Source organism: Carlito syrichta, unplaced genomic scaffold (assembly GCF_000164805.1).
Source record: "Carlito syrichta isolate Samal-C Ts95f unplaced genomic scaffold, Tarsius_syrichta-2.0.1 Scaffold315360, whole genome shotgun sequence".
Classification (NCBI taxonomy): Eukaryota; Metazoa; Chordata; class Mammalia; order Primates; family Tarsiidae; genus Carlito; species Carlito syrichta.
Genome location: NW_007259456.1, coordinates 141,790 through 169,244, shown reverse-complemented (window position 1 = coordinate 169,244; position 27,455 = coordinate 141,790). Strand labels below are relative to the sequence as shown.

The window sequence follows — 27,455 nt, the reverse complement described above, 5'->3', positions numbered from 1 at the left end:
CTCAAACACACTCACGCTTGCACATACACATGGACTGGTGGTCAGTACCTGGCCCAGTGTGCAGCTGTCAACTGTCTCTGCCAGCGTGCCTGCCCCACTGACCCTCCTCCCTTGCCTGGCAGGTGCATCTGGCTGGCCTGCTGTGACTGTGTCCCATGCACTCACCACACTATGGACTCTGAGGGCAGTAGGCCTGGCCCGTGTTTGGATACTACCGGGCCTGGGCAGCCTCTGGCTCAGTTCAGGGGCCTGAAAACTTTTTTGGGTTTGTCACATGATGGAATCAGAGAATCGAGAATTCAAGAGTCAGAAAAGATGTTGTAAAGGAATTATTCTTACGCTCTCATTTTACAGATGGGAAAAGGAAGACACAAGTGAGTTACTTTCAGAGACCCACATAAAGCTAATGGCACCTCAAGTTTCTTGGCTCTGCCTTTGTCTCAACGTGTGCAGTGCCTCAGGTCCATGTGTTGGGATTGAGTCGTGGCAGGTGTGGCTGGGCTGAAAGAGAGGGTCTGCTGGTGAGGGGAAGGCAGAATTGGCTGACTGTCAGGGATTGCACAGGTTGCACGCTGCACAGTGCAGTAGTAGGTACTGTGAATGGCACACACATGGCTAGACTTGGCAAACCTGCCCTCATATATGCTGGATGCTGCCACAACCTTTGGATCTTAAGAGCCCGCCTCCAAGGCTTACCTGCACAAACTACTAGCTCTGTCCCTATGCCAACCTTGGCTGACTGCTCATTCTGTAGTGCCAAGGCCCCTGGGCCTAGTGTGGAGTTCCCAGGACTGTCTGTGGCATGTGGTTTTCTGTCAGCTGTAAGCAGGCAGGTGTGCTGGGAGGTGCAGGAGTGCTCAGGCTGGGGGATGTTCTTTGGCCTTGCTTGCTGAGGAGTCCATCAGCAGTGGTGGGTTCCTGGCCTCGGTCTGCTGAGAGGGTTCAGTGGTCATTCTCCCTGATGGTGTCGCTCAGTGTGGCTCACCACCTCATCCTCCCATTCTTGGCCTCCAGGGACAGGAGAGCTACATTGTGCTCCCAACATGGCTGTGGCCGTCCATCCTCCCTCTGGGGGCCCCTTCATCCAGCAGGCACTGGTGGCAGCCTCCTGCATGTCTGCGCCAAGCCTGGTGTTTACTTCCTCTGTGCCCTGTGATCCTCTTCACGAAGGCCCTGGGGACTGTGGCCTCCAACCGCACCATTGGTTGACCATCCTGAGAGGTGTCTGTCTGCCATTTGTGCTCATCCATCTTGCTGCAGTGCTGGGAACAGATGCTGACTCATGTCTGTCTGTGGGGGTCCCCCAGAGCCTTTGGGAGAACAGGGATCCAAACAGTGCCCTGGCTGGGAGGACATGTGGATGGAGCTGCAGCCTCAAATCCACCATTTACTGTGGCCCGAGCGCACACCCACACTCCTCTCCTTCATGGAGGAACCCTTGGGTTCTCTGTCTCTACCCACCTGTGACTGCCTCTGGGATGGGACATTGCCATCTGGGGTGCTCTGCCTTGTGCTGACACCACAAGGTGAGTGCCTGGGCTCCCCATCCCGCCAGGCTAAAGCCGGCGCTTGAGTGGCAGGGTGTGAGGCGGACTCCCTTTCTCCAGGAATACAACTGTTAGCCCTAGCTCCAGTGAGACCTGCGAGGCTTCTCATCCTGCCTTGCATGCTTCGGTTCTCTGACAGAAACTCTGGAGCGAGGGCCTTGCTGGGAGAGCCCTGGCCATGTGTCCTCTCACATCTGCCATCCCCTGGATGCCACAGCAGCTGCCAGCAGTGGCCTGTGAAAAGCAGGCATCTTGCACAGGAGGGGTCTTGGTGTCCCAACTCTAGCTCAGTCTCCAGGCAGAGAGAATCAGTGGCAGAGGCTGGATTTGAACTCAGGACCTCTGAGAGTATTTTCTGTCTGAAGAGAGCAGATCTCTGCTGTGCTCCCTGCTGGTTTCCTGCTGTAGGACTGCTGAGGAAGCCATGTCTCTGAGTCACCTTATCCTCATCAGCTCACTGTTGGTGCCAGTCAGCAGGGGGCCAGCGGCCCCTGTGTGCATTACTACACAGCCTGGAACATCTGAAAGGCCTGGGGGAGGCATGTCTGGGCAGGCACCTGCTGGGGTCTGACCAGTAATTCTGGTGCCAGTCAGCAGGGGGCCAGCGGCCCCTGTGTGCATTACTACACAGCCTGGAACATCTGAAAGGCCTGGGGGAGGCATGTCTGGGCAGGCACCTGCTGGGGTCTGACCAGTAATTCTGGCCCTCCCAGTCCTCCTGGCCAGGGCTGTGTTTTGCTGAAAGCTGGCTGCCCTTGCTGACCTCCAGGGTGTACCTGGGTGTCCCACGGCAGGCCAGCCTCCAGGGAGCATGTGCTCACCACTCACCTTGGAGGTGGCTTGGGCCTCCCCTCCTCGGATGGTGATACACAGCACAGGGCACTCCCTCTTCCAGCTGCTTGCTTGGTAACCAAGACTTGTGGGAAATACTTGAGACCTTCGCAGTCACAGATGAGCTGGGAGTTGGGCAGGAATCCACATGGAGAGTGGTAGTTGGAAGAGCACGTTGCCCTCCATCTCCACCCAGTGAGATCTGTGTAGGAGTGATTCTGTTAATATTGACACTCTTGTCCTCATTCAGAGCTGCTGGTATCTGCTTGTTGGGTGTTGCACTTGGGCCTCACATGGCCTCCCTCCCCCCAAGTCTGACTTCGCTTTGTGTCTTGGGGATGCTGAGTTATCTCTTTAAAGGTCATAGCCCTGATGTGTAGATGAGGCATCGGAGTCAGCTTGTCACTCAGTGATGTGAGTAGACACTCTTCTTAGGACAGGGGGCATTTTTAAAGTGGGGGAGGGAGTGTGTCCATTTTTGAGTGGCCTAGTTGCTGGGAGAGGACTGGGCCATGGTGTCAAGGCGAGCATCTCCAGTGTCACCTCCTTTTGAGAAGGGTAGCGGGTGTGTGTGGTCCTGCAAGCACCCAGAGCCATCCCCTGTGCAGCCTCGAAATCAGCCTCTACAGACACCACCCCTGGTGTTCTCAGTCCACTTAGATTCTCAGAACTGGAGGCTATCTGTACAGAGACCTTAGAGTTCCCTGTAGGAGCTCATGTCACAGTTGAGGAGGCTGAGCCCAGAGGAGCCATGCTATGTGCCCCAGGTGGTTCTGAGAGGGACTAGCACTGGCGCTTGGGTTCCTGACCTGGTCATGTAGCCTGGCCACTTCATATGTATCAAGTGAGGACGGGGGGATGACAGTGGAGTACAGAGCCAGGACATGATGCCATGGCCAGGGTTGTAGATCCAGTGTAGTGAAGCGGAGGCTCTCTGTCACCCAGGTGTCAGCTAAACCCCTTAGCACCCTGAGCATTATCAGTGAGGTGGAGTTTGTTAGGTGGGTGACCTATTCACATATGATCTCACACATCTGTGCATCTTGGTGGAGGGTCTCGGGAGCATCATGCCCTTAGACACCTAGTCCCAGCTTAGGAGACCAAGCTGTGATAGAGGAATGGGAACCCCCAGGGAGGGAGTTCAGGTGCAGACTCCAGGGAGAGAGCCACTTGGGATGAAGCCTTCCCTGAGGAAACCTCGTGAGGGTGGCAGATGTGGGTTGAATGGGCAGCTGGTGGGTGGCCAGGCTGACCTGCTGGCAGTCATATCTCTAAGGGCAGGGAAGGAGCCTGAAGGCAGCTCTGCCCTCCTTCAGGTTCATAGCCTCCATGCACAGTGAGAGGGACTGCTTGGGGCTGGAACCAGCAAGTCTCAGGGATTCTGGGAGCAGGGGTGGTCGTGCAGGCCTCTCACATGTATGCTGGCTGCCACTTGGGACAGAGGAATTTTAGAAACGTCAGAGAAAAAGGCTGAAAGGAGTCCACAGCAGGTGCTCTAGCATGAAATACAGGGGGAGCAATTTCAGACCAGGAGCAGAATGAGTCTCTGGCCCTTGTTTTGAATGCGCTCAAAAATGGGTACCAGGAACCAGAATAAGCTTCCTGAAGAAACATAATCCCAAATGGGTATTGCTTTTTGTTGATAAGACTTGCTAGAAAAGCAGCATTGTGGGAATTTTCTCCTGGCCTGTGCTGACCTCAAAGATGAGGGTATGGACAAGCCCAGTGGGTAGGGGCAGACGGGTGAATCCAGCTGGCATGTCAGCTCCCCAGGGCTGCTGCAACCACATGTCACAGTCATGGTGGCTGCACACAATAGGACTGTGCTGTCTCCTATCTGGAGGCTACCAAGTCTGAGTCAGGACTTCAGTGGAGTTGGTTCCTTTCCCAGGCCCCGGAGAGGCTCTTCCGTGCGCCCTTCCTCATTCCTGCTGCTTCCAAGTGATCACCAGCATTTCTTGGCATGTAGATACATCACTCCAGCCGTCTGTCTTCTTCTGTGTATCTGTGTCCAGATTTCTCTCGTCTTACAAGAAAACCAGTCCATGGGTCAGAATCACCCATATCCAGTGTGAACTTGTCTTAACTTGATGCATCTCCCAAGACCCTATTTCCAAATAAGACCACATTCACAGGTAGCACAGGGTTAGGGCTGGAATATGTATTTGGGGAACACAGTTCACCCACAACAGCTTGGCCTTCCTCAAGCCCAGCTCACTCCCTGAGGCCCACTCCTGTCAGTATTCCCCAGTTGTGCCCATAGAAACCTCAGACCCCAAGGGATGGTCTCACTTGCTGTGTCTGCTCCAGTTGCTCAGGTCCCTCCAGGGGGCTCGGGGCATCTGCAGTCACAGAGGTGATGGCCTACCAGGTGGCTTCAGCGCCTGCAGTCCCAGAAATGATAGCCCACCAGGGGCTCAGGGAGCCTGTAGTCAGAGGTGATGGCCCACCAGGGGCTCTGGGCCTGTCTCTCAGCCTGTGTTGTTTTCCTAGGAAACATTGCTCTATGTTTTATTGAATTCTGTTGTAGATAGTGGTGTCTTTTTCCCCCCAAGAAGTTTGCAAATTCCCTAAGGATTGTGATCTTCATCACAGTTCCTTTCGTATTCCTTAGTGCTGACCCTGAAGCTATTGTCTTAGAGGGAAGAACTTAATGTGGATGACTGTAGCCACCCTGTGGCACCCTTCTCCTGCCAACCTACCCACAGACTTCTGATGACTTGGGTGTCACCCTACCCTCCCTGGTCCTACCTTGGTCCCTGTCAGTGCAGGGTACAGAGTGACACTATATGACACATCAGCATGTGGAGCAGATCTGAGTTTCAGGTAAGCCTTGATCCAGGGGCAGACCGACCCGACAGAACCCACGGCTCCTTTTCTTGGTGACATCTTCTGAGTTTAAGCTCCGTTTCTAGTGTTGCCTCTGCCAGGCCTCTGCTGGAGATGCTTGGGCCACACCTGCTGGGATCTTTGCCCCTCCTTCTCCAAGGTTCAGAGTGTTCCTGCCCCCAGATTCCTGCAAGAGCCTGGGGTCTGCCCCAACATCAGTAGGTCACAGGCCCTCTCCTGACCTGCAGCCCCAGGGCTAGGACACACTCATTCATTGGTCGAGCCCGATTCACGTGATGCCTTTCACTGAAACCAGGGCTGCTGGGGAGGAGTGGGCACGAGGGGTGAGCTCTCTCAGCCCTGCCCCATCTCTGACAGAGGCTGCATTTCCCTCCAGGACTACATCGATGCCCACCCAGAGACCATCGTGCTGGATCCCCTGCCTGCCATCAGGACCCTTCTCGACCGCTCCAAGTCCTACGAGCTCGTCCGCAGGATCGAGGCCTACATGGACGGTACGGACACGTGCGACTCGGTGTCCAAGGCAGGCAGCCACCTCCGTGGTCATGAGGCCAGGGGCAGGTTCTGGTCTTTTAAGCCATTTGGGATGGGAAGCGGTTGAATTCCATAGGGCAGTTGTTTCAGAAGCAGTGGAGTTAGGAAACTAGTCTCATGGTGCCCATTGTGACGGTGGCTCTCAGGCTCTTGTTTTGTTGTGCTAAATCTGCAGGTGTTGATGAGTGTCCTGACAACACAAGGGCTGTGGAGCCTCCCTCCCAGCTGGGAACCTCCCTCCTAACTGTGGAGCCACCCTTTTAACTGTGGTGCCCCCCTCCTAAGCAGTGGAGCCCACTTCCCAGTTGTGGACATCCCTCCTAGCTAGGAACCCCCTTCCTGGTCGGGAATCTTCCTCCTAGCCTTGGAGCCTCCCTCCCAGCTGGGAACCGCTCTCCCAGCTGGAAACCTCCCTCCTAGCTGTGGAGCCTCTCTCCTAGTTGTGGATCCTCCCTCCCGGCTCTCTCCTGGCTGGGAACCTCCCTCCTAGCTGTAGAGCCCCTCTCTTGCAGTGGAGCGCCCCCCTCCTAGTTGTGGAGCCTCTCTCCCAGCTGAGAACCTTCCTCCCACTTGTGGAGCCTCCCTCCCAGTTGAGAGCCTCCCTCCTAGTTGTGGAGCCTCCCTCCCAGCTGTGGAGTCCCCCTCCTAGCTGGGAAACTCCCTGCTAGCTGTGGAGCCTCCCTCCCAGCTGTGAGGCCTCCCTTCAAGCTGTGAAGCCTTCCTTCCAGCTGCAGAGCTTCCCTCCTACTTGTGGAACCTCCCTCCCAGCTGGGAACCTCCCTCTTAGCTGGGAGCTTCCTGCCAGCCACAGGTACTTGTCCTCAGAGCTCATCTACCATTCCCACCCCACCATAGGGCAGGCAGCTCCAGAGAAGTCAGGACTGCCTTGTTCAGTCTGTTGATGTGAGGACTTATGGAAGGATTCACGTTCATAGTGACCTTCTAATTCTCTCTGGTCGGTCTGTGTGCTCCTTGCTGATAGTGATTGTTCAGTTTTGAGAAAAGGGTCTTGGCTGGGGCCCTGGGGCTGCATGAGGATTCGTGTTAGGGTCAGGAGAGGTGCCCCCTGCCACACAAACCATAACTGAGGCCTGCTGCAGCTGCCTTGGACCCTGGCCTGGATTGTGACCAACCCTGGCATTATTTCCCATGACAGTGGCACCAGTGGGCCCCGTTTGGTTCACAGGGCTCAAGGCAGCCTGTCTGTATGCCCATCAAGAGATCTGAGAGCAGTGTGTGGGACATGAAAGTGCCTGGCTCTGGTTAGTTCTTCTTACATCCTCTCTTTGCTCTTGAAGGTAGGCATAACGATCCTTCGGAGTCACAGAGGCTGCGAGTGGTTGGCAGACACAGCCACATTTCATAACGCTGGGGTGGCTACCCCATCTCTCTGACATGGGCACCCTATCCTACCCTATCCAAGCTTGCTTTCCTGGCCGTGGCCAGCTGGCCCTGGACCTAAGCCCCTGGCATGGGTGCAGCTGAGGTCCCTGGACTGCATGGGTGCAGCTGAGGTCCCTGGACTGGAGAGTCACTGAGCTCTTGGTTCCCTCTCTAAGGAGTGGGCTTGGTGGCAGTGCTGGCCACTGGACCTGGATGTCCTCCAAGGGGTCCCGAGGCCCTTCCCTGGGTGCCTAATGTTCACCCATGGATGTAGGGTTTAGGGGTCATCCTGGGCCCTTGTGGCTTTCCTGGCACACCGGCAGCCTTTCTTCCTTGAGTCTGGAGTGGATAGCCCCTACTATCTGCTTCCCCACCTTTGTATCCCTTTCCTGGGTCCATCCAGAACTCCAAAGGAGAGGAAAGAACTGTGAGTGTTCCTTCTGGAATCTCCACTCCTGGGACCACCCTTCCCTCAGTCTGCTGAGGTGACATTTCGACCAGGTGTTGATTCTGGAAGGGGCCAGTCTCTTTCTGGACACTGCCTGTGTGAAGCAGGAGAGCGTATTAAAACACACGAAGGCCCAGTTAGTAGAAGAAGGAGTCTGGCTGGTGGTTGCATCCACACCCTGTGCAAGTCCCCAGGAAGGATGACAGATTCTGGTGGCACTTGGGGAGGGGGTATGGAGGGACTATGGATGGAGACAGGCTGAGACTGAGTCTGACTCTGGGCTCTTGCTAGCCATATGGTCTTAGACACGTCACTTGATCTGGTTTGCCTGTGTTGTAGAAGAGGTGGGTGATACCTGGCTCATCCATGGGGTCAGGGTACATAGTTGACATTTGCTGAGCACTCAGCATGGTATCTGGCCCTTTGGGTCCCCAGGAAATAGCGGCTGCTGTCACTGTTCCCAAATGATGGCAGTGCCTGAGAGTCTGGATTGGGTCTTAGATTCTTTCTCAGATTTTACAGAGTAGAGTCAGGAATGGGGTCGAGTGAGCCTGGGCCCAGGGTTCAAGTGTATATAGCGTGGTCAGGGAGCAGGAGCCCAGAGGCTGGACTAAGACAGGCCCAGGAGGGGGCAGCAGGGAGTGTGGTCACCTGCTTGTGAAGAGGGCAGTACTGGTGAGCAGGATCCTGTCGCAGTTTAGTGCAGGGATGAGCAAGTCCAGGAGCTGCCCCATTGAGGGAGTGGGCAGGCCATCCATGAGCAGGCCCAGTCCCCTCCAGGTCCAGTGAGAGCTTATGGACCAGACCCCAAAGCACGCTTGCTTGGTTCAGGGCTGACAGGAAGTGTTGGCATATGGCTGTGGATGCTTCCCCTGGCTTTTCCTGACCCCATATGCTGGGCTGGGTTTGTGTTCTTTCTGGAGGGCTGTTGGGGCTGGAGCTTCCTGGAGCCCTTTCCTGCCCACTTTGGGTCCACCTTCCCGGGGACTGTCTGTCTTCCAGCACTGCTAGGTGGGACCCTGCTGGGCCTCCCACACTACAGAGCGGAGAATCTTCCCAAGAGCACATTGGGCCATCCTCCGCCCAACTCCCTGCGGTTCCTGGAGGCATGTAGCCCCTTTAGGCAGACTGTTCATGGCCATAATCACCCTCGAAGTTCCTTAGATAATGACAGCAATCCCAGGATGCTGCTGTTGTGTCTAAGAAGGGGCTTGGTGAGGCTCCCTCAAACCTGGGTGACCACAGGGAGGACAGTGAGAGAGGCAGCTACAGGGTCTCGCTGATGGGCAGAGGGGGGAGACGACCAGGGCCCCTTCCTGCAGCAGGGGTGGCAAGTGGGCCATGGCACCAGGGGAGGTGTTCCAGGAATAGCAAGCAGAGCACTTGAGTGAGAGTCCATGCTTAGGTGGGCCCTGTCTCCATGCTGAGCACCAACCTTGGAGAACCCCTCCCCTGCGTCAGGGAGACACTGGGCCTGCCGGGAGAACCTGGTCTCACCTGTCTTCATGTGGAGCACCAGCCGTGGAAGACTCCACTCCCACCCCCACCCCCCAATCAGAGTGACTTTGGGCCTGCTGGGAGCACCCAGCCTTGCCTGTCTGAGTCTCTGGGCCTGTCTGAGTCTCTCGTGGTTGGTTCTGGGTCATTTCCACACTCCCGGAGCCCGTCCTCTTCTAACCAGAGCCTAGAAGGAGGCAGGGTAGTATCTCTGCCTCAGGCTTGTCACCCTCTAGCCCACCTACTCAGTGCTAAAGTTGCTGTAACAGCAGAGACCTAAGACAATGGTGGCTTGTAGGTTGAACTTGCTCTCACTTTCACATTAACCAGAGGACGACCATGGGCACTGGGTGCAGCAACAGGACCTCAACTCGCCAGTGTCCTTCCTGGTAGGGTCCTTCTGATCCTAGGGAGAGGCTAGACTTCCAGCCCTCGCTTCCAAGGCCTAGAGTTAGAATGGAGAGGACAACCAAGAAAGAAGAAGCAAAAGGGAAGGGTCTGGAAACTGCAACATGCTGTGTCTCCTGACAGAGTTAGCCACATGCATGCTGCATGGAGCTGGGAAACGTAGTCTTTGTGTTGGGCAGCCACTGCCTGGCTGAGACTCAGGAGGGGTAGAATGCATTTTGGATTCAGGAGGGGAGCACTGGGTCTTCCAAGGCCTGGGGGACCTACTTTCCATGGGTGAATGACCTTGGAATGACCACTCCTCCTCTGGCTGGCTAGGAGTGTGGCCTCAGCCTGGACCTTAACAGCCTCACCTGCCCCAGCATTCCTGGATGACCATGTCCAGGAGGCAGCCAGGTGAAGGCACACCTGGACCCACACCCTAGCTCCTTTCACACCCCTTAGGGTCCTCATTTCCCATGGGTGAATGACCTTGGAATGACCACTCCTCCTCTGGCTGGCCAGGATTGTGGCCTCAGCCTTGACCTTAACAGCCTCACCTGCCCCAGCATTCTTGGATGACCATGTCTGGGAGGCAGCCAGGTGGGGGCACACCTGGACCCACCCCCAGGCAGATGCCAGGTGGCACTGAGCTCAGAGCCAGTTCAGACCCAGTGCAGAGCCTTCCAGAAGTGAGGCAGATGCCCCTCAGCACCCTCGACAGTGGCCCCCGGTGACTCTGTGAAACCAGGCCCCCTGGGACATCCTCTCTCTCTCCCCATTCTCCCAAGCTCCCAGCCCCATGTTTGCAAGAGTGTAGCTGGGTTTATTTCCCCAACAAGGAGTGTTTCAGAGTGACCTGTCATGTACACAGGTGGACTTTCTTTGATATTTTTATTGGCTTTTTAGGTTATATTATATTATAATAAAATTTACATGTTCGGGTTTGTTTAGTATAATTTTTACTTTTGAGTCATTTTAGACATTAAAAAAAAGATACAAAAATAGGGTCCAGAGTTCCTGTGACCCCTTGGCATCCTCTGGTGCTAACACCATGTGGCCATAATGTGATTATCCAAGCCAAGAAGTTCACACTGACAGCAGCACTGCTGCTTTGTCTAAAGGCCTTATTCAGGTTTCCCCTTGCTTCCCCCGTCCCTTTCATTGGCCCACAATCCAGTTGTCATTCTCTGTGATCTCCTGCCATTGGGGCCCAAGCCTTCTGGCTGTCTTCATAACCTTGACATTCTGGAAGAGCCTTGACTGTTATTTTGTAGACATCCCACAGCTTGGGTTTACCTGGTGTTTTCCCATGGTTTGTCAAGGCGATTCATCTTGGGCAGGAATGCCTCCCTGCCGTGGGTGTTGCTCCATGGTCACGTTGGGAGTCCCAGGCAGAAATGCATCCTCAGCAGCAGTCACTCAGTCAATGTCGGCCAGGTTTCTCCACTGTGAATTCTGCTTTGCCTTTGTAGTTTATGAGAATCTCACATGAACACGCTTTGCAGATGTGCTGCTTCTCGCACCTTGCCTGCTCTGGCAGCACCATTGATGGCTCTTTTTGGCAGCAGTTGCTGCTGTGGCTCTTGTCACATGGTTGTCATACAGAGTTGTGGAAGGTACGGTCCCCTCTACTTCAGTTGTCCTAGAAAGCAATGGGAGCCCCTGCAGGCACCCCAGGGCACCACTGGCTCCTCATGGAGCCCCAGCATGATCTCATATGTAGACAAAGGGGAAGGTAAGCATAAGGAAAGAGGAAGAATATCAGATATGGTGGCGAGGTCAGAATCATGTGTTTCTTTGCTGCAGGACTTCTCAGAGCCTTTTCTGTGTTAATATGAATCTTCAGTCTGGGAGGGGGTGTCGAATTTTACTACCAGTTATAAGATGCGTTGATCCCTTATAGTCCAATAAGAAAGAAAAAAATTCGAAGCAAATTGTTACATATCATAAATTATGAGACACGTCTCAATTTCAGAGGTGGAAAATATTTTTAAAAACACCTTAGAACCGATGAAATACAGCAGTATTGCTGGACTCGGTGGCTCAGCCTGTAATCCCAGCGCTTTGGGAGGCTAAGGTGAGCAGGTTGCCTGAGCCCGCGGGTTCGAGACCCGCCCGGACAACTTGGCGAGACCTCATCTCTACAATAAATCAAAAAACTAGCCGGACGTGGTAGCATGCGCCTGTAGTTCCAGCTACTTGGAAGGCTGAAGTGGAAGGATCGCCGGAGCCCAGCAAGTCGAGGCTGCAGTGGCCGGGAGCGGCCACTGCACTCCAGTCTGGGCAACAGAGTGAGACTCCAACTCAAAAAAAATAAAATACAGCAGTATTTACCCTGCCCCACCTCGTCTGCTGTGGCATCCCCTCCCCGTCTGTGGTGCTGCTAGTGAGAGGCTCACTCAGGAATTCCCACTGAATGCTTCTGGGGTCCCTCATCCCAGTGTTGCACAGATCTCCCAGATTCTCTCTGTTAGCACCCAGGACCCTCGCAGTCACTGCCCAGGGGCAGCTGATCTTCATAACCCAGAACCCATCCTTTGTGGCCCCTCTAGTACTTGTAGAAAAGTAGGTGCGCTTTTTAGAAACAGGATCCTGTTATGTGTGTCCTCACTGGGTAGATACCTTGGCTTCCTTCCTTGCCAGCCCATAAAGGTGAGGGAGTTTAGGTCTGCCCTTGTGTGGCAGCATAATATTTCAACATGTGAATAAATGAGTGAATCATAGTTTATGTTGGACTCATAAGGTCATTCCAATTTTGTTTGGATTTTTTTTAACAAATTGGGCTGTGGTAGACATCTCTTCATATTTCTGTAAAATTAATTCATAGAAGTAGAATTTCTCAGCCAAAGATTAGAAATACTCCTCACGGCAGATCTTGCTGATTGCCCTTCAGAATGTTTGAACAGTTTTCTCCAGATGGTGCCTGATGAAGGACCCTGCTCTCCTGGACTTGCATTTCTGTTAGTGCTGATCAACCCCTCATGTGTATTCACTCAGTTGCATTTCCTCTGTGAACGAATCTTTTCATGTTGTTTGTCCATGTTAAAAATTGAGTTGTTGGTCTCTTCCCTGTTGATTGACCAGGGCTTTTTTTCTATAAAGAACCATCTTGGCCGGGCTCGGTGGCTCAGCCTGTAATCCCATGCTTTGGGAGGCCGAGGTGAGTGGATTGCCTGAGCCCGCGGGTTCGAGACCCGCCTGGGCAACTTGGCGAGACCTCATCTCAACAATAAATCAAAAAAATTAGCTGGGCGTGGTAGCACGCGCCTGTAGTTCCAGCTACTTGGAAGGCTGAGGCAGACGGATCGCTGGATCCCAGCAGGTCGAGGCTGCGGTGGCTGGGAGCATGCCACTGCACTCCAGTCTGGGCAACAGAGTGAGACTCCAACTCAGAAAAAAAGAAAGAAAGAAAGAAAAAAAAGAACCATCTCATTGTTAAAGAATATGGACCACCTAAACATCATCTTTGCACTGGGGCCAAGCTGACATTTTCCGTTCTGCTTTTAGAATAGGTATTTCCAAAAAGAGAACTCCAGATGTCTTAAAAATGCCTGTGTTTTGGAACTGGAGCCAAGTGGGGCAGCGGTCATCTGCTGGGTCCAGAAGGGGCTGTAAATCACTGGGAGCAGCTGCCACCAGATGTGTTCATGTTTTAGCCGCCGCCAGGCTCGGATGATGTTAGACTCAGAGGTGTCTGTGTCTTCACCTGGGCAGCGTCCGGCTCCTCTCTCCTGGGCTTTCAACATCCCAAGTGCAAACACCTGTAGCCCCAAAGGAGGAGACGGGTTGCTAGCTGAGTCAGACGGGGGACATCTGCCACCTCCTGATGACGGCACACTCTTGAGGGCCATCATGTCATATCTGTTGCCCTCTGCCCCAGCCCAGTTTCCTTCCCTCAACAGTTCACCTGTTGCCAGGCAGCCAGATTAGGGTCAGGCTGCTGGTAGGGGTAGGGGGCTGCAGCTGTGCCTTCAGGTCTTTCAGATGCCCCCAGGGAGCAGGGTAGGGACTGCAGCCACCGGGGCTACCCCCCTTTTCCCCCAGTTGCTTCCCTTTGAAACTCATAGTAATGTCACAGGGCATGTGAGTTCCTGTTGCCAGGTAACAGGTGAGAGCAGACCGAGCAACCAACGACAGGTAATGGCAGACCAGACGGCTGATGGCAGCACTGTCCACTAGGCATAGGTGGGCAGGGCCAGAGCCCATGTGGTAGGACTGGGCTCTTGGCTTGTGGGGCACAGATGGGAATCAGGGTATCCACTGGGCTGAGTACTCGCCTGGGGAAGAAGTGCCTTTATACTCATTCTGGTTGGCAGTATCAGCTCTGTCCTCACTGGCCTATCCTCACTGGCCTGATACTTCTACAGTCCCCTATCCTTTTCACATGACCCCCATATGGGCAGCCATGGGAGCTAGCTGCCTTGGCACATCTCCAGCTTTCTCTCCAGAGAAAAAGCCCCATGTAGGAAGCAAGGCCCTCCCAGACGGGCTCCTCATTCTGAAGGCAACAGTGAGACACAACCTAATTGCGGAGCAGAGCCATCATGTACACTCGCACAGTCCAGGCGATTATTCGGGACGATCATCTGAGCTCAGGGATCTTGGGACATCCTAGAATTCTGGGGCACAGTGGCTTTTCCTTGCATGCTTCCAAGTTAGTGGAATTTGGTTGGTGTTATTAAACTCTCTGTGTCTTGCCACCTGTGCTGGGCACCTTGGGGCCTGTGGCTTTTGCCTGCTCCCTTGCCTGGGTTGCATCTCTTGCCATTCTGGCTGTCCATGCTATACTGCAGCCATGTCGAACTCTATAGCACCCCCTCTTGACCCTCACCTTCTGAGTATGGTGTTCGTCTGTCTGGAATACCCTCAATCCCCTTGACTACCTTCAACTTTGGGGTTTGGCTCAGGCCACCTCTTCCTGGAAGCCCTCCTAGCTGTGCACTCCCTTCTCCGTGTGGGTCTTAGGGCCCTCCTCCCTACCCACAGACCCCTTTGATGTCTCCAGTCTTCGCTGCATTGTCCTTGTCTGCTGGCTGCTCCCTTTCCCCATCTGATGGTGAGGGCCTTGAGGATAGGGAGCTAGTGTGTTTTGGGGGACCTCAAACCCCAGGTCGAGGTCTGGAGTATACGTCACACAGGACAAACTCATACTTGCACTATACCTGTGCGAGGGAAGGAAGTTCTCAAGAATCAGGTACTCTAGCAGCAGATGTGTGAGAAGCCTCTGAGCAGAACCCCTGGGGCTTGCCTATGGCAGGGGGTCATGGGCTATGAGGAGGGGCAGCTCTGGCTGTCCTTGGAGCTCTTGCAGAGATAAGGGGGAGCCTCCGAGCAGAACACCTGGGGCTCACCTGTGGCAGGGGGTCATGGGCTGGGCCAGAAGAGGGGTGGGCCTGGCCGTCCGTGGGGCTCTTGCAGAAGTGCATTTAGAGCATCTCTGAAGTGGTGGGCTCAGCTAGAGAGAGGTGGCAGCCTTTCCATGAGTGGGAGCAGATTATTCAGGAAAAAAGCAGTCTTGGTGCTGCTAGAGGGAGCCCATGCCGATGCCTCAAGCTCCTCTAGGCCAGTTTGGACATAGCCTTTGGAAAGAGGAAGGGAAGACATCAGGAGGACGCTGAAGCATCAGGAAAAGCTTCCAAGGGAGGGAGGGTTGCAGCAAAGGGTGGGAGGAGGTGAAGGGGGTATTGGCAGACATGGAACAGACAGCATGTCAGGGTGGGTGAAGGACATGTTAGGGAGAAGGACATGAGGCCAGGCTGCAGCCATGGTCCATGTGCCAGAGTTGCAAGGCCAGGACAGTGCTGCAGACCCTGAGGGTGGGCTGGACGCTGCCTCTGCTACCAGGAGAGGCCACAAGCAGCTATAAGCCCTATTCTGGCTGCAGAGTATAAAGGGAGGACACTCCCAGGGTGGGTCAGCCCAGACAGGCCCGGCAGGCAGAGCCCAGGTTACTGCCAAGAACAGGGAGAGCCTTTCCTGTGTTGGGGTATGGGGCTGGGACTGGGTCCCCTGGGCCTGATCTGGAGTAGCCTTGCTGGCCTTGCTGCCACATTGTGGGGTCGGGGATTGAGGCCAAGCCTTAGTGGGCAGGCAGAGCAGTGGTGGGCTCTGAGGTGGTTCTGGGTGTTACAGTGGTCTCCAGTCTCCCTAAGTCTTGGCAGTAGGCTTGCTGCAGTGGTCCTGGGTGTTATAGTATTCCCAACCTCCCAATTCTCAGCAGTGGGCTTGCTGCAGTGGTCCTGGGTATTACAGTGGTCCCAGTCTCCCCGAGCCTCAGCAGCAGGCAGAGTGGTGATGGGTTCTGAGGTGGTCCTGAGTGTTACGGTGGTCTCCAGCTTCCCCAGGCCTTGAAAGCAGGAAGAGTGGAGGTGGGCAGTGAGACTGTCCTGGGTGTTACGGTGGTCCCTAGCCTCCCCAGGCCTTAGCAATGGACTTGCTGCAGAGGTCCTGGGTGTTATGGTAGTCCCCAGCCTCTGGACCTCAGCAGTGGACTTGCTACAGTGGTCCTGGGTGTTATGGTGGTTCCCAGCCTCCATGGGCCTTGCCAGTGGGCTCGGGTGATTCTGGGTGTTATGGTGGTCCCCAACCTCCCCGAGCCGCTATAGTGATCCTGGGTATTACATTGGTCCACAGCCTCCCTGGGCCTTGATAGTGGGCTCTGAGGTGGTCCTGAGTGTTATGGTGGTCTCCAGCCTCCCCAGACCTAGGCAGTGGGCTCTGAGGTAGTCCTGAATGTTACAGTGGTCCCCAGCCTCCCTGGGCCTTGGCAGTGGGCTCTGAGGTGGTCCTGTGTGTTATGGTGGTCCCCAGCCTCCCTGGGCCTTAGCAGTGTGCTTGCTGCAGTGATCCTGGGTGTTATGGTGGTCTCCAGCCTCCCTGGACCTTGGCAGTGGGCTTGCTGCAGTTGTCCTGTGTATTATGGTGGTCCCCAGCCTCCCAGGCCTCAGCGGACAGGCAGAGCAGTGGTGGCTTTGCTGCTCTGGTCCTGGGTGTTACGGTGGCAGACCTTTGATTATAGCACAGCAGTGATGGTGGGAAGGATGCTGGGTTCTGACACTGCCTGCTGTCGACCATGCTGATTTCTGTCTTAAGTGCTGTGTACGTTGGCTTGCTTGAGCTCTGTGGCAGAACTGCTCTCATCCCATTTGACAGGCCGGGAAAAGAGCCACCACCAGGAGAAAGGATTTTCTTCCACACGTGGTCAGGCAGCCTCAGGACCAGCCGCAGAGTTGGGACAGCACGACTGGCCTGATGTCTGCCTCCTGGGCTCTGGGGTGGGAAGAAGGGCCTTCCTCAACTCTCTCCACATTCTTGTTCCATGGGAATGCCGAGACTAGCAAGAGGTGACATGATCTGTCGTGTGGTGTTGCCCAGTAGTTCAGGCTGTCTGCCTGGGCCTGGCACTGCCACATGCTGGCCTTGTGTTGAGCACGTCACTGCTCGTGGCCTCGGTTTCCTCACATGCCGGGTGGAGGTGGTGATTGTGGTCTATACCGTGCATTGCTAGGAAAATTGTATGGGTTGATGGCTGCGAGTCCGGTGCTGGCATGGAGCGTGAGCCAAGCTCATCTGCTGTCCTTGGCCTGAGCCCTGCTTACAGCATGGTGTACCCCAAGCACGTCACATCTCTGTGCTCTGTTCTGGGCTGTTTCTGCGGAGGCCAGAACAGCCATAGGCATCTGCTTTGCTTATGAATCCTGCTAGGAGCTGCCCCGGTACAGGCGGGAGCTATAGAAAGACATCCTAGAGCAGCCATGTATGGTTGGGTTAGACAGTGGCAGGCAAGCAAGACCCCAGAGGCCCAGTGGTCTGTGGGCAGGGGAATGCATGTGGGGACAAGATGGTTACAGGACAAGGGGCTAACGAGAGGCTTCCTGGCTTAGAGAACTCAGGGCATTGGTTCAGGCAGTTGGGCCACAGACTTGCTCCAGCAGCATCCCTGGAGAGTGGGCTGCAGGCAGGCTAGGCCACTGTGCTGGTGAGTAGCAGGTTCCCTGAAGGATGGTCACCAGAAACAGACCAGCTCTGGTTCTGGAGCACTTGGCATGCCCTCCGTGAGCGTGGTCTCACCTTGTTCCTGCAAACACCCTGGGCGGTGGGCAGCTTCATTGACCCATGTTACAGATGAAAAGGATCAGAGAACCTTTTAGTGGCCTGGCCAGTGGCCCAGGTTATAGCAGCTGGGCTGGCTCTCAGGCCTCAGAGCTGATGCTCATCATTGCAGCCTTACTTTGCCTTCTAGGCTGTTCTCTGCCATGACAGCTTCCTCTAGGCAGTCTTCCCTGGCTCCCCGGCCATCGTGGCAACAGTGCTGTGTGTGCTTATTCTGTGGTGTGTAACTGACATTCAGTCCACTCCCCGAAGCTTCCCCAACACACTACGTGCATGATGGCCCTGGTTGTAATGATGACAATACAGCCAGTTCTTGGTGCTCACATAATAGATCCTGGGGGTGAACGTGAGAACCGTCAGTACCTGCTGGGAGGTGGCTGCCTCTGAGCGAGGGCAACAGGACCATGACACAGGGGGGTGGGAGGAGGTCCCTCTGAACTTGGTGCTGTGGTTGTCCTCACTTCACACCAAGGAAATGGAGACTCAGAGAGGTGACACTACTTGGTCAGGATCACCTAGTGATATGAGGTAGAGGAGGATTTAAACCCAGGCATCCCAGCTCCTCTGTGACGCCCAGTCAGGTGAGGAAGCAGATATATCATTAGTCAGTCAAGATGGGTGGCGTGGGACCCTGGGCGGGCAGGTGCAGCAGGGCGCTCCGCCCAGGTGAGCAGGAAGACAGTGCCCAGAGAAGCACCCCATGTGAGGGAGGTAGCCTGACCCATATCTTGGAGGACAAGCAGGAGTCTCCCAGGCCACAAGGGGGAAGAATGGGCTTGCGAGGCTGAGGGACCAGCATGTGCAAAGGCTCCAGGGCTCAGGTTTTGTCCCAAGTCTTGCTTCCAGAAGAGTCCTGAGAACCTGGATCCTGTCCCATGTGTGCTCTACTAGTGACACAGTGGGAGTCTTCCCTGCCCCTTCTGAGGAAGGCTGTTTCCTGCCATACACTGGCCCTTGGAAACGGAAAGCAGCCCAAAGCCAGGACCAAGCTCAGCTCTGAGAGGCAGCCCAAGAAGGCACATGCAGCTGGACCCCTCATGAGGGAGTCTGGGCTGTGGGCCGTGGCCCCTGCTCGAGCCTGCCCATTCTCCTGTGGTACACTTGTATGTCTAGGGAGCAGTGCTCCCATTTTGCAGATGAGAAAAACAAGGCTCAGCAGAGGTGAATCTTTTGACAAAGGTGGCAGTTACCCCAGGTTCAGCATCAGGCTGGCTGGTTTCAGAGCTACACTTTCAAGTCCCCGACTCTCCCCCCCCTTGGTGTCCCCTCATGTCCACCTGTTTATCACTGGCCCTTTGGCTTTCTTGCTAACTTTGTTGTTACTGCCACTGGTCCTATGAGAGCGAGGTCACCTGACTGGGCAGATGGCAGCCTCATGAGACTTGGGACGTCAGCTCTTTTCTGGCCCTGCTGGTGACTCTTGTGACCTTGAATGATCCTCCTCATCTTTCTGGATTTGTTATGGCCCTCTTGCAGCTAGGCCCTTCCCCTCCTCGGGCCTCCTGCTTCAGGCTCCGGTTTGGGTGGCAGAGAGGGGGAGACGTGCATTTCAGTTTCCCCGAGGCTGGTGTTAGCTCTCAGGATACAGCCCACCCTCTAACCAAAAAAAACTCTTTCCCGCTCCCATCCAAAAATAAAGATAGTGGGTAAATAAGCAGCAGTTGCCTTTCTCAGGGAACCAGAAATAGCCTCCCAGGCCCACAGCACCAGCTTATCAGGTCTTTATCCTGCCTCTGTTCAGGCAAAGAGCTGCTGTTGCTGTCGGGCTCCCACGGTGAAGCTGGAGGCTCCTCTGCTATTGTTGCTGCTCATGGGCAGGGCCACCCTGTCTGCAGGGACCAAGTAGTGGGTGTTTGCTTGGGCCAGTGGAAACCCCTGGGCCTGGTGGCCCCCAGCCTCCTGCTCAGCCAGGGGCCTGCGTCCCCAGGATGGCCCTCAGCAAGGGTCTGGTCCACGTATCCTGGGAGCGGGAGGTTGGGCCGACTGCCCCCTGCCCAGAAGGTGACTTGTGCATGTGCTTACCCACCTCATCCTTGCTCAGCAAGGCACCCCTCACTGTGCTACTCAGACTGCATGCCCTACCTGCGCCCATGTCCCCAGCACCCTTGCTTAATGCTGTTTGCTTCCCACCGACTACCCACCGCACACTTCACTTGCATGTCTGGTTTCTTGTTGTGGCCCTGCTCCCCACCTCCCCCAAGGGCAGGTCTGTGTTTTATTTATTGCTGTGTCCTTGGCTCCTAGAGTTTAGTGGAGACAACACTTCATGTTGGTGAATGGCTGTTGAAACTGAAATAGAAGCAGTAGTGCCATGTTTCTGGTTTCCTGTGATTCCAGGCATGTCAGGCTGGTTTTGGCTGGAAACTGGCTCAGGCATTGCAGACACTGCAGCCCACATGCTCAGCATCCAGAGTGGGAAGGGCTCTGGGTGGGGACGGTCTGCGGCCATGGAGGAACTGGTCCTTTCTAGCATCTGCTCTGTGGGCTCAGGGCAGCCCTCCACAAAGCCTGGTTCTTTGGTGGCGAGCCTGCCAGAATCTAGGCTCGGGATGAGTGACTGGGCTGGTCTCTGTCCGAGCCCACCGCCCTGCCCTGGAGTCTGAGTGGACTGCCTGGCCAAGGTGTCTTCCCCTCGGGGATGCTCAGCAAACTTCCGAACAGGGTAATGAACTGGCAAATGACAGGTAGATGTCCCTGCTTCTTGAACCACTTGGTCCCCACTGCCACCCAGGCTGCCACCTGGCACTGCAAAGCCTGGGATGTCGGGGGAGGGAGTGGGTCTAGCCAGTGCTGGGCATGGGCTGTTCATTGGAAGTGTCTTGTCCCTGCATTTCATCTGGACTCCAGATACCTCTGGGAGGATCTGGGTTCCTCTCATTCCTACTCTCACTTCACTTTGGACCCAACAGACCAGGGAGGATAGGTTGTCAGGGAGGACTGAAGGAGACATGGACTTTCTTAGCCCAGTGTCGTGACAAGAGCAAGCACTTGGTGGATGGCAGTGGTTGCCGCTGGGTTTTTTTCCTTGTTTTTTTTATTGACACATTCTTACACCTTTTCTAAGTGAACATACAGTTCCGTATTCTTTAGTATGTTCACAAAGATGCACAATGAACACCACTAACTCTACCACATTTTTGTTACCTCAAAACAAATGTACCTATTTGCTGTCACTTCCTGTTCCCTCCTTCCCCCAGCCCATCTACCACTAATCCTCTTTTTATCTCTGGATTTGCCTGTTCTGGACATTTCAGATCAACGGAATCTCATGATGTGTGGTCTTTTGTGGCTGGCTACTTCTGCTTAGCGTGGTGTTTTCAAGGTTTGTGTTGTAGCACGTATCGGTACTTTATTCCTTTTTATGGCTGCCTAATATTATTCCCTTGTAGATATACCACATTTTGTCTCTTCCTCAGTTGGTAGACTTCTGGGCTCTTGCCACTTTTTGACTACAATGAATAGTGCCACTGTACTCATAGACAGGCTTTTGTGGGTGTGAGTTTCTATTCTCTTGGACTTAAGGAGTTCAGTTGCTGGGTCACATGGTGGCACTCTGTGTTTAACTGTTTGAGACCCTACCAGTTCGTTCCTACATTGCTGCACCGTTTTACATTCACACCAGCAATGTGTGAGGGTTTGAATTTTTCCACATCCTCAAGAGCACTTGTTCTGTATTTTTATGATCATCCTGCTAGTAGGTGTGAAATGATATCTCATCATGGCTTTAATTGCAGTTCCCTGCTGACTGGTGATGCTGAGCTACTTATGTACTTTTTGTGTCCTACTTTGAGAGCCATCTATTCACATCCTTTGCCCCTCCCCCCTTTTTTTGAGTCAGGGTCTCACTCTCCCCCAGGCTGGAGTACAGTGGCATGATTATGGCTCACCACAGCCTCGACTTGCTGGGCTCAGGTGACCTTCCTGCCTCAGCTTCCTACGTAGCTGGTACTATAGGCACATATCACCACACCTTGCTAACTTTAAAAAAATTTTTTTTAGATACAAGGTCTCGCTATATGTTGCCTGGGCTGGTCTCAGACTCCTGGGCTCAAGCAATCCTCCCACCTTGGCTTCCCAAAGTACTGATTGCAGACCACTACACCCATCTTCTCTGGCCATTTTTTAAAAGTTTTATTATTATTATTATTATTATTATTATCATCTAACTGTTAACAATGCTTTATATAATTTGGATACTAGACCCTTATCCAATATATGATGTGCAGATATTTCTTCTGTTCTGTCAGTTGTCTTTTTACTTTCTTTATAGTGTGCCCTTTGAAGCACAGACGTGTTTAATTTTGATGATGTCCTATTTAATCTATTTTTACTTTGGTTGCTTTTGCTTTTTGTGTCATATATAAGAAGTCATTGTCTAATCCAATGTCATGAAGATACCCACCTGTTTCATCTAAGAGTTTTGTAGATTTAGCTCTTATAATCAGATCATGATCAATTTTGAGTTAATTTTATATATGATGTGTGGTGTAGGGGTCCATTTTTATTCTTTGGCGTGTGATTATCCAGTTGCTCTAGCATCATTTGTTGAAAAGAATATCCTTTCCCCTCTTAGACTGTCTTGTGACCCTTGTAGAAAATCAACTGAGTATAGATGTGTGCATTACTTTCTGGATTCTCGATTCTATTCCATTTATCTTTATGTCTGTCCTTACACTGATACCACATTGTCTCAATCACTGTATCTTTGTAGTAGTAAGTTTTGAAATCAGGAAGTATCAGTCCTTTAAATTTGTTCTTTCTTTTCAAGGTGTTTTGGCTATTCTGGGTCCCTTGCATTTCCCTAAGAATTTTAGGATCACCTTGTCAATTCCTGCAAGAAGAAGGCTGGAGTTACAGGTCTATAGGTCAGTTTGGGAATACTGCCAGCTTACAATATGAAATCACCTGTTCATGAACATAGTGTATTTTTCCATTTATTGAAATCTTTCATTTCTTTCAGTGACATTTTATAGTTTTCAGTGTTTTAAGTGTTGCACATGTTTGCTAAATTTATTCCTAAGTATTTTATCCTTTTTGATGTTTTTATAAGTGGAATTGTTTTCTTAATGTCATGATTAGATCTAATAGTTTTGGGGGGACTTCTGTGTGGATTCCTTAGAATTTCCTATATAAGATTCTGTTATCTGCAAATAGAGATAGTTTTACTTCTTCCGTTCCAATTGGATGCTTTTCATCTTGCTTTTCTTACCTGATGTCCTTGGCTGGAACCTCTAATACAATGCTAAAAAGAAGAGGCAAGAACAGATATCTTTATCTTGTTCCTGATCTTAGGGGAAGTATCTAGCCTTCACTGGTTATGTTATCATCTTCAAGTGTGGATTTTTGTAGATTCCTTTATGAGGTTGAGGAAATTCTCTTGTATTCCTAATGTGTTGAATGTTTTTTTTACCATGAAAGAGCATTAGCTTTTGTCAAATGCTTTTTCTGCATCTATTGAGACAGTCATGTAGTTTTTGTCCTTTAAATATGGTATGTTGCCTTGGTTGATTTCTGTATGTTGACACTATTGTTTTGAGGTTTCCCAGAAAGCAGAGCAGCCAGGGACCTCAGTGGGTCTCTTTTCTATTAGGACAGCCGTGGTCAACAGCAGGGATGTGGGAGTCAGACTGCCCAGGTGGGAGACCCCAGCCGTGGAACTCTATGCAGTGCATGCCACCTCTGTGGCCCAGTGCCTTCATCTATAAGAGGATGGTGACAGCAGTGCTTTACCCTTGGGTGCTTATGAGGGTACGTGAGTTACTGTGTAGCTATGCACAGAACAAGTGCAGTTTCTTGAGATGTTGGCTGTCAGTGCTGGTATTATATAGAGTTTGGATGGGCTGGGGTCGGGGGGCCAGTTGAGGGGGCCTTGAAATCTGAAAGCCAGACTGATCCACCTTCTCTGAAAATTCAGGCAGTGGGAGTCTGGCCGTTCTTGCAGGAGGTGGCCAGTTTGACCCCAGCAGCCTCTGAGTCCTCCTGGGAGGGGACTGAGCCAAGAGTCAGCCACCATACATGGGCCATCTCAAGCACTTACTACAGAGACTTTCAGTGTGCTCTAGGGAGCATCACACCCATGGACCAGGCTGTAGGGGCTGTATGTTTGCTGCAGGGAGCCTTTTGCTCAGACTGCTTCTTTGCTCATAGCCGTGGATGGGTGACCAGCCTCCCCAGCATTCCTCCCTGGGCCCTGCCTCTGGGTGGGGTGTAGAGATGGAGCCTTATGAGTAACAGTTTAATGCTGAGTACTAGGACCTGTGCCAGTCCTGCCACCTACCTCGACTCTCCTGACCTCCCACTCCTGGGCTACCATGTAAGCTTGGCTCCTCTCCTGGCTGTGCCACTATGTGACCCTGGGGCCTCCGCTGTATGTGCAGACACCACCAGGGTGCATTGGGGATGGGATAGGCCTGCAAGAGGACTTGCCACACTGACCGCCAGGGCACGGCACATGCGGGCTCTAGACCAACCTCCTGGGACCCCAAAGAAACTGCAACCCCTCAGGTCTCATGCCTGTTTGGAATTAGGGTGGGGGGTAAGGGAGATTAAAAAATGCTTTTATTGTACCCTGTGTAATTCTTGGCATTTGTTCTTATGAGATAAACGGGGCTGTTCTTTCTTGGTGTCGTGTACTCATCTTCTAGCCTGCCAGGTAGCTGTAGACTCTTGGGACGAGCTGCCGTGCTTGTTTACTTTTGGCTTGGTGTCCAAGTATGTGGGTGGCAGCCCCCCCACCCCACTAACGCTCAGCCCTCCCAGCCCCTGTGCCCAGAAACAGAAGGTGGTCCCACCTCCTGGTGAGCCTGTGGCCTTATCAGGGAAGGGGCTGTGATAAAAGGCAGTAATAACAAGCCAGTAATTTCACCGTCAGTGGAGGGATTCAGAACATGTTTTGTTATCCCACAAAAACTGGTTTCACCCTCACTCAGTGCCTGGCACAGAGCGCCATGCCGAACAAGCAGCTCAGCTTCCCAAAATGCAGACTCACCAGTAGAATCCACTGGATGCCGGAGAGGGTAGCCCCTGCCAGAGCCTGGGTCTTCAAATGCCGGGGTGTGGTGTGACAGGCGAGGAGGTATTGGCAGGACCAGGGCAGGGCCTGGCTGGGGTGTGGTGGCAGGAGAGTTGGGTGCACGGCTTGGCAGAGCTGCACTGGGAGTGCCTCGTGATTATCTGCATTATGTAGTAGACGGGGACAAGACTGAGTCCACTCAAGGGAGGCCTGTGTCACTTTGGGCAAATCCTTCATCTCTCTGACCTCATTTTTTGAACCGTAGAGGGTGACGTCTACAAAGCCCTCAGTACACTACTAGACTGTGGTGTTCCTGCGATTGATGTTAAGCAGATACATGAGATGGACAAAGGATCAAACCAGAACAGTGGTCACAGTTTTTTAAGTTAAAATTTAGGTTACAAAGTGGTGTCTTGTGAAGCACCCTGTGGATGTCCACATGCCCAAAAGAAAAGCTGAGGTGGTAGTAATTGGTAATATCTGTGAACACGTGTATTTTTTTACTCTTCTGTGCTCTTAAGATTTCACAGTCACCACACATGAGTTTTGTAGTTATAGAAATATCACTGGAAAATGTAATTAAAGGATATGCCGTGGTTGTTGTTCACATACATGAGCACACGGGACTGCAGAGTTTGGGGACAGTCGGGCCAGGGGCACAGGGACATTGAGGGTGTCCTGGGCTGGGCCATTGCAGAACGTGCTGACTGGACTTCTCTGTGCCCTAGATGACAGAATCTGCTCACCACCCTTCATGGAGCTCACAAGCCTGTGTGGGGACGACACCGTGAGGCTTCTGGAGCAGAATGGCCTGGCTTTCCCGTTCAGTATGTACCATATGCTTCCCGGGCAGGGGCCATGCTATGGACCACTGTGGGGGTGGGGTGGGGCTGACAGTCCCCAGTAGGCACCATACGCTCCACAGATAGGGGCCACACTGTGGGCCACTGGCAGGTGGTGGGGTTGACAGGCCCCTGCATGTACCACAAGCTCCACAGGCAGGGGCTGTGCTGTGGGCCACCAGGGTAGGAGGTATGGAATTGACAGTCCCCTCTGGGGTTCAGTTCACATGAGGCTGGACACAGGCCTTGGCTACTGAGGAAGGTGTGGTGCTGGGTCCCCCCGCCCCCACACCATGGATGTGGTCCTGTGGAGCTGGCCTGAGGTGATCTCTGGCCTGGAGGCATCTGTCCACATCACCTTGAGTACAAAGACCAGGCGCTCAGAGTCAGTGAGTCCCGCCCTCCCACCTGCCTCATCCTACCATGTGCTGCAGGGGTCCTGAGGACTCCTTTCCAGAGGTGCCAAGACCACTGTGTCTGCCAGGCTGGGCCTCATGGGTGAATGGCCTCACTAATCTCTCTCCTTTTCTCTTTCTCACCATAGTTTGCAAAACCAGAGTGGCTCACGGCACCAACTCTCATGAGGTGAGTGAAAGAAGACTTGGCTGTCTACTCCTCTACCCCCATCCTTGAGCTCACTATGCCTTATGGGACCCTGCTGGGTGCTGGATGCTGAGCTCCACACTGTCACTGCCCGATCCTGCTGTTGGTCCCGGCTTCCTGGCAGGCAGTCTCCTTCCATTCCCTGGGTGCCAAAGGAATCAAGCAGAAGTTCTGTGACTTTGTGTGGTCTTCAACTTTACCCCCATTCCTGTGCTGTCTCCAAGGCCAGGAAGATGTACTAGACCTACCTGCCTCCTTTGGAGCTTGCCTTAGTCAGCTTGGGCAGCCATAACAAAGCACTGTACACTGGGTGGCTTATACACATTCTGGAGGCTGAAAGGCCCAGATCGAGGTGCCAGCAGGGTTAGTTTCTGGTGAGGGCTCTCTCTCTGGCTTGTAGATGACCATCTCCTCACTGGTCCTAATACAACCTCTTTGTGCGGAGGCAGAAAGAAGAGCTAACTCCCTGGTCTCTTCTCATGCAGGCACTGATCCTGTGTGAGGGCCTGTCCTCCAGCCTTGGTCCAACCTCATCACCTCTGTGAACTATCAGCAGACTTGGTTGTGTGAACTTTGAGAGATATGTTAGTCCCTGATGGAGCCTGTGGGGACATACTCTAGTTTGGCCCACCCCTGCCTTCTGTCCTTTTGCTCATCTGTGTCATCACCACTAAGGGCCATTTGTGGCAGGCCCAGGTGAGGGTCGTCAGCCCCAGAAGCTTCTGCCACTACCCACAAGCTCTGCTAAGTTGAGGGGGCTAGGGAGCATAGGTGGAACACCTTGATTTGCCACCATTGTTCATGACTTGCTCTGAAGATGTTTCCAGCCTCACCTTGAGGCCAGAGAGACAGATGCAAAGAGGTTAGTCCTGGACCAGTGAGGAGACAGAGTCCCCAGGGAGAGACAGCAAGCGTGTGAGTCTCCCAGGGCGAGAACACTAGATGGCTGCATGAGGCCTCGTGCTCCCAGACCTGGGTCATTGTCTCAGCACAGCCTAGCCCAGGACCATCTGGTCTCAGTGGGCCCCATGGAGAAAGCCTGATCCTGTGGGCCCCATGGAGAAAGCCTGAATGTCAGAAACGTTCCCCGTGAGCCATGACCATGTGGAAGACTCCCAGCAGTGTCCTTTGGTGGGCCTAGTTGTGTTCTTCCTCCCTGGCATGTGTTCACAGAGAAGTGTGTCCATGGAACCCACCACAGGCCTGTCTGTGGAAGGAATGTGGGCACAGCCCATCTAGGGCATTACCTGCTGCAAGGCCAGTTGTCTCCAGGGTAAGGAGCCTCTGGAGTTTTGCGGTGCTGGCATTCCCGTCCGTGGGCTGCCTGGGACCCTCCAGGGTGTGCTCTGTGGCTAGATCAGGGAGAAGCAGGAAGGCTCAGACAGCAGCATTGTCTTCCCAGCACC

At 53.4% G+C, this 27,455-nt stretch overlaps 1 protein-coding gene across 1 annotated transcript in view; it reads left to right on the top strand.

Annotated features, from left to right (window-relative positions):
• The window catches only part of ITPK1 (inositol-tetrakisphosphate 1-kinase), a 65,116-nt gene that overhangs the window by 19,138 nt on the left and 18,523 nt on the right, over nt 1-27,455 (top strand). The window contains exons 3-5 of the mRNA XM_021706227.1: nt 5,605-5,722; nt 25,333-25,431; nt 25,991-26,031. Coding sequence (XP_021561902.1) covers nt 5,605-5,722; nt 25,333-25,431; nt 25,991-26,031 — 258 coding nt within the window. The remainder of the gene's footprint in view (nt 1-5,604; nt 5,723-25,332; nt 25,432-25,990; nt 26,032-27,455) is intronic.